This window comes from Monodelphis domestica, chromosome 4, assembly GCF_027887165.1.
Source record: "Monodelphis domestica isolate mMonDom1 chromosome 4, mMonDom1.pri, whole genome shotgun sequence".
NCBI lineage: Eukaryota > Metazoa > Chordata > Mammalia > Didelphimorphia > Didelphidae > Monodelphis > Monodelphis domestica.
Genome location: NC_077230.1, coordinates 255,519,797 through 255,525,796, shown reverse-complemented (window position 1 = coordinate 255,525,796; position 6,000 = coordinate 255,519,797). Strand labels below are relative to the sequence as shown.

The 6,000-nt window shown below is 36.2% G+C and overlaps 1 protein-coding gene across 1 annotated transcript in view; it reads right to left on the bottom strand.

Annotated features, from left to right (window-relative positions):
- Positions 1 to 4,283: 4,283 nt before the first annotated feature.
- Positions 4,284 to 6,000, bottom strand: part of TRPC6 (transient receptor potential cation channel subfamily C member 6) — a 166,533-nt gene continuing 164,816 nt past the window's right edge. Inside the window, exon 12 of the mRNA XM_016433881.2 lies at positions 4,284 to 5,837. Coding sequence (XP_016289367.1) covers positions 5,686 to 5,837 — 152 coding nt within the window. The 3' untranslated portion in view covers positions 4,284 to 5,685. The remainder of the gene's footprint in view (positions 5,838 to 6,000) is intronic.

Sequence of the window (6,000 nt, the reverse complement as noted above, 5' to 3'; positions counted from 1 at the left end):
TAAGCAAGCAAATAAAAAAACCTCATTCAACCTTTCCATTCTTTTAAGTGATTGTTCTATAGCTCTCCTTCCTTTCACAATCAAGTTCCTAAGGAATTTGCCCAATAGTTGCTTCCCTTTCATCTTTTCTCATTTCCTACCTCTTTGCTGTCTGGTTTTCAACTTGATCAATGGACTGAAATTCCATTCCGAATTTACCAGTGACTACCAAACTCAAAGACCTTTTTTTCAGCCTCAGCTTTTTTGATCTCTCTGAAACATAAGCTGTGGTTGACCCCCACCACCTTCCTCCTCTCTAAGATTATTTGACACTTTTCTCATTGTTCTCCTATTGGTCCCTCCACAGAAATTACATTAGATTGTCATTAATATCCTGCCCAAGGTTTTATATTGAGCCCTTCTAGCTCTACACTTTTTCTCTGTGGGATTCTACTTGTTCCTATGGGTTTATTTATCATTTCTATGCAAATGACTCCTAGATTTTCAGATCTTGGTGGTCTTTTCTTTCTCATGAGAGCCAGTGCTGCATCAGCAAACCTCATTTTGGAAATTTTAATTCACTGGACTCCATGCTGACATTATCTTTTTAAAGTGCTATTAGCATATTAAGTTCAGAGCCTCCCCAAACATCTTTTTTGAACTGCCATCCAACTATGTTTTATAAATACATTTTGGAAATTGATATTGCATCTCTTGGGAATTGTAGGTTAAATAAATAGAGGAAATAGAAGATCCAGAAGAAAGTAGATATAGCCTATCGGCTTCTCAAAATCAACATGTCCATATTAGAGTCCCTAAGAAACCCATCCTTTCCTTTATTCCTTTGTTTTTAAAGAGGACATCCCTATCCTTCTTCCTATCTAGTTTAACAACATTAGCATCATCTTCTACTCTTCACTCTCACCACATCCAATCATTTGCCAAGTTCAACCAATACTCTCTCCATGACATTTATTTGATCTTTTCTCCCCACAGAAGGTCTGGTTATACTATAGCCTCTTACTAGTTGTGCTTGCCTTCTTTTTCTTCTCTTCACACTGTTTCTCTACGTCACACAGTCCCAAGGTGATTTTCCTAAAGTAGGGCTTGCTCCCCTACTTGGAAAGCTCTTGCACTTTCTTATTGCTTTTAAGAGAAAATAAAAAGAATATCTTCTCTGTTTTATATTTTAAATGCTCCACTCTCTGGCTTCAGCCTACATTTCTGAACTAATTATGGATTATTATCCTTTCCAGACTCTATGCAGTCTAGTCAAACTGACTTAGTTGCTAACCCTGACATGCAATTCCATGTTCTATCTCTGTGCTTATACCACCAAACCTTGCCCTCTTAGAATTCTTAACTTCTTTCAAAGCTCAGTTCAAGTACAATCCCCTACAGGAGGACTTTCCTGATCTCCCAGCTGCTGAGGTTGCCTCCATTTACCTAGTATTTTGTATCTATTTTGCATCCGTGTGTGTACACATGTACATATTTATTCATACATATAAACACACGCACAATTTCCCCAAATAGATTATAATGTTCTTGAGGACTGGGATGGTTTCATTTTTGTCTTTGTCCTCATATTATAACTGTGGATTCCAGTGCCTAGCATATCATAGTCACCTAATTCAGGTTTTTTGATTGATTGGAACATAATCTTAAGAGTTGCTTGGAGGAACTAAATGGTTAAGTGAGTTGTTCATGGTTCTATGGCAGGTATGTGTCAGAAGTAGGTCTTGAACTCTCTTCTATTTAATTCTAAGGCTGACCCTACCCTTATACAAGAGAATTTCTTACTGTTTTTAAGTCATATAAATGCAGTATTAGATGTTAAACTACATTTTCCATTTCTCATCAGGATATTTTGATTTGGGGTCAAAACAACTCTGTGTTTAGTACCCTACTGAATAAACTAGTTTTGGCGAATATTACACAATCATTCGTTACTGGCATACTTATAGTTTCTTGCTCTTTGTTCAAAAGATATTGCAAATTCTAATAAAGATTAGAACCTTGTCTCTCAACTATTTTACCTTATGGAAATTGGGTCTACACAAAGTCCAGCCCAACTGAACAATAATAAATATAAGGAGCATTTATAGAAAACAAAAATTCTAATGGTGTAATATGTATCAGTTTAAATTGTGAGCTCCAAGAGGGGAGAAGGAACAAAGGAGGGACACAATATGGATCATATGACTTTGGAAAACTTATGTGGAAAATTGTCATGAAAATTAAAAAAAATTTTAAACTGTGATGAAAGAAATGGCAGGATTGGGTGAGGAAAAAGTCTGTCTCTGTACTTCACTCTACCTAGACTGGCTTTCCTTGACCTGACTGTGTCTATATCTGACAACCATTCAGCCTTCCATAAAAGAGAACTTTCAGTAGTTTTGTAAGTTCATTTAGCATTCCAAGTTAGTTTTCACTGATCCTATAAAAATAGTGTTCCAGTTAAGATGGGCATAGTCCCAGGCTGGCCAGATCAAATTTAAGCTTTTAGATTGAATTCCATGTGGTCACAACAATAAAATAACCAGCATTTACATAGCTCCCACGGGAATGAAATCTCTTTGCTGTTATATTTCCTACCATTAGTGTACTTGGAACCCCTTACTCCCTACACAGGTGGGAAACAGAATAATGTGTTTTGAAGAGCAATGGAACTCGGAATGGAGTTTAGGGTGACTTACCCTGCAAATCTGAGCTTAACTGTAAATGAAAAAATATGATTGTTCAATAATAGTCATTTGAAACATTCTTAGAAAGTGGCCTGGAACTAGAGATGGAGTGTTGTATGTAACGAACAGCAAAACAGCCAGTGCCACTAGATTTAAAAGTATATCAGGGAGGGGTAGGTTTAAGAAGACTGGAAAGATAGAGGACATAGGACTGGAAAGAAAACTTTCAAAAGTGCCAAATAGGAGATAGAAAGGAGTAAGATTTGGTTCCTGTCCTCAAAGGGTCTTTTAGAAATTGCCCAATAATAGCTGTTAAATATGCCTGGATTCTAATGGAATGTAAGCTCATGGAAGGCAAGGGCTATTTTTTTTTTTGCCTTTGTATCTCAGAGCTTAACATTTTTTCTGGCACATTGTAGGTACTTAAAATTTTTTTTGAGGGGCATCTAGGTGTCTCAGTGGATAGAGAGTCAGGCCTAGAGATGGGAGGTTGCTGGGTCCAAATCTGACCTTAGATACTTCCCCTAGCTGTGTGACTGGGCAAAGTCATTTAACCAATTGCCTAGTCCTTACTGCTCTTTTGCTTTGGAACCAATACCAAGTATTTTTTTTTTTCTAAGACAGAAAATAAAGGGTTTTTTAAAAGTCTTGTTGAATACTATCAAACTGGGCTATTTATATCTGGAAGTACCCCCACTCAGCAACTAAACCAGGCTCCTGTGAGGATATAAATGGATCTCGACATGATAGGCAGAGTTGTAGTCAAGCTCATGGCCTGTGAAACACAAGCAAGACTAAAAGACTCAGTTGGCATGACATTTTGCTACTTCTCTGTCTATCTTATCTCGAGTTTCTGGGAGGTGGAATCTCTTTATTTTTGTTCTGGTTCAGGCTGAGGTACGTAGGTCTTAGCACATTTTTATTTTTATAAACTCCCCACTTAGATCCTTCCCAACCAAGATCCAAAGAAGCCATGCTAGTCATGCCAGTGAACTTGATTGAGGGGCAGCTTTTCGAATAGTTCTACATCTAAGTTGACTCCTCTTTGGTAAAAGCTGTTTTGAGATATTTGCATAATCTTCTTTGTGCTGATTTCTTCAATACAATAATTTAGGGAGGTGTGTTTATTTTTAAATCTATGCCCCTACACCTATCACAGATTTCCAAGATCATATTGGAGTAAGAGTTCCTCTGTGGAAATGTGTTGATTCCTATTGTTGAGACTGTAGTTGAAAATAGATAAGCTCTGAAGGGGAATTTAGTACAGAGTTTAATTTATGGATTGGTGTGATCCCTTTGGAAGGATACAGAATAGAATTTGTAGTATAGTTTGGAGTGCTCCAAACTGAAATAATTAGCTATTTCGCAAAGTTAAAGCCTACGTCCTACGTTGAAGAACTTGTAGACATGACCATCAGTATTGGTATGCTTTTTTTCTCAACCATTTATCATCATGGGAAAAAAAAACAATGATTGGTTATATTCATCCAATTGACTTTCCTTGGGAAGTCAAACATATTAATCACTTCTAAGTAGCCATAGGAATGGAAAAAAAACAACAGAAAAAAATCTGCTCCTATAGGAACATAACAAACATTTGGAATCATTATGAGCATATTTAAATTCTTCAAGAGTGAATTTGCTATAATTTGTTTATTCTGGCAACTAGCTCATCAAATATTGTTACAATACATTTGAAAAAGGACTCTTCTATATTGCTAAACTTCTCTGTAATAGCCACATGGAAAATGTCATTGAATGAGTAATTCAAATTTCTTTCTTGTGAAATAGCTATGTAGTGCCACTTCAGTATTATGTCCTCATAGCTGGCACTTAAATGTCCATTTAATTTTTAAAGTAAAACTCAAATATATATTTCAAAGTCTCTCTTAATTTTGGTTAATGAATATGTTCAAACTCCAGAGTTGTTTAAAAGGTGTCAAGTGTGTGGTGGTATCTGACACATAGAGAAAATGAAATGTTCAGCCATCATTGTGGACTCTTTCAGATTACTGACAACCAGTGTCTAGACACTGGAGCCTCTTGATAACAAGGAAGCTGTGGAAATTCTGCTTTTATGCATTTTGACACATGGTTGGAAGAAGCTGATAGATATTTGCCAATTTTTCAATAATTTTTAGTGTTTGGTGCTTTCAGCTTTCAGTTACTGGCATTTAATTTTCATCATAACTAAGAAATGAATATTTTTAGGACAGTTTGATCAATTCTCCCTCCCCCCCCCACACTAAAAATATTCATTTATTGCTTGGGTGTTTGGTCACCAGTGTTAGAAACTTTGAATTACCACCATTCATGGTGTTAAAATGAACAACAAAAAGTTCATACCATCATTAACATTTGCTTGGCTACAAAAAGAACAAATCAAATGTTTCTAGCTGTACTAGCTCCATAACTGAAGGGAAGTAGCAATTTTTTTTTATCCTTGAGAGATGACTGGGGAAATGCAAGGATGATTTAAGACCATTTCTGAACAAGGTCTGTCAATCATACTATTTGGAAAAACACATCTAAGTGGGCAGACTCTCTGTAAAGGCATAATGACATTTGTCCCAAATCGACTGCTACAAGCCATCAGTATGATGTCTATGGTGGAGACAAGACAATTGCCTCAGAATTTCCTAGGATAGAAAGGGCCATGCTGTTCTCTACAGTCTCTTTATTACTAACAGAAAGAGCTCCGGGCATTGAATTACACTGCTGCTGATTGCATGATAGCTGTTATTTGTCTAGACAACTTAAAAACAATAAACCAAACCAACAGTGAACATAATCTTTGGCCTTTGGCCACCTTTACAGAGTAGGACAATGAAGATCTTAATAGTGGATGCCATGAAATGTTAGGGTTCACTTTAATATGGTTCAATGGCCCAAAATTTTTTATGTGACTTTTTTGCTATTCAAGAATGGGGAGGGGGAAGTATAAATATTTTATTTTTATTTGGTAAAGTTTATGGCTTCAAGTGGACAATTAAATTTCAGTTTCCAAGAGGTGTTCATGTTATCTATTGCTTCCTTCTTGATTTGGTTCAATTGACAATTTCTCCCCAAGTTTTCTAATGAGTTCTGCTAGGTCTTCTGTGTTCTGGGATTTCTCCTCAAGAAGTTCATAGCGGAGACTTGAAATGTCCTGTTTTATTTCTTTCAATTCACCTATAAGAAAGAAAATTATGAGGATTTTTAATGCCACTTCTATAAACAATATACACAATCAATTCCCTTAAACATATAACCCTTGAACTGTGTTAAATTTAACATCCAGGTTTCTGTGATTTATGCTAAAGGACTTTTTTTGAGCCCTCATCATAGTATGGAG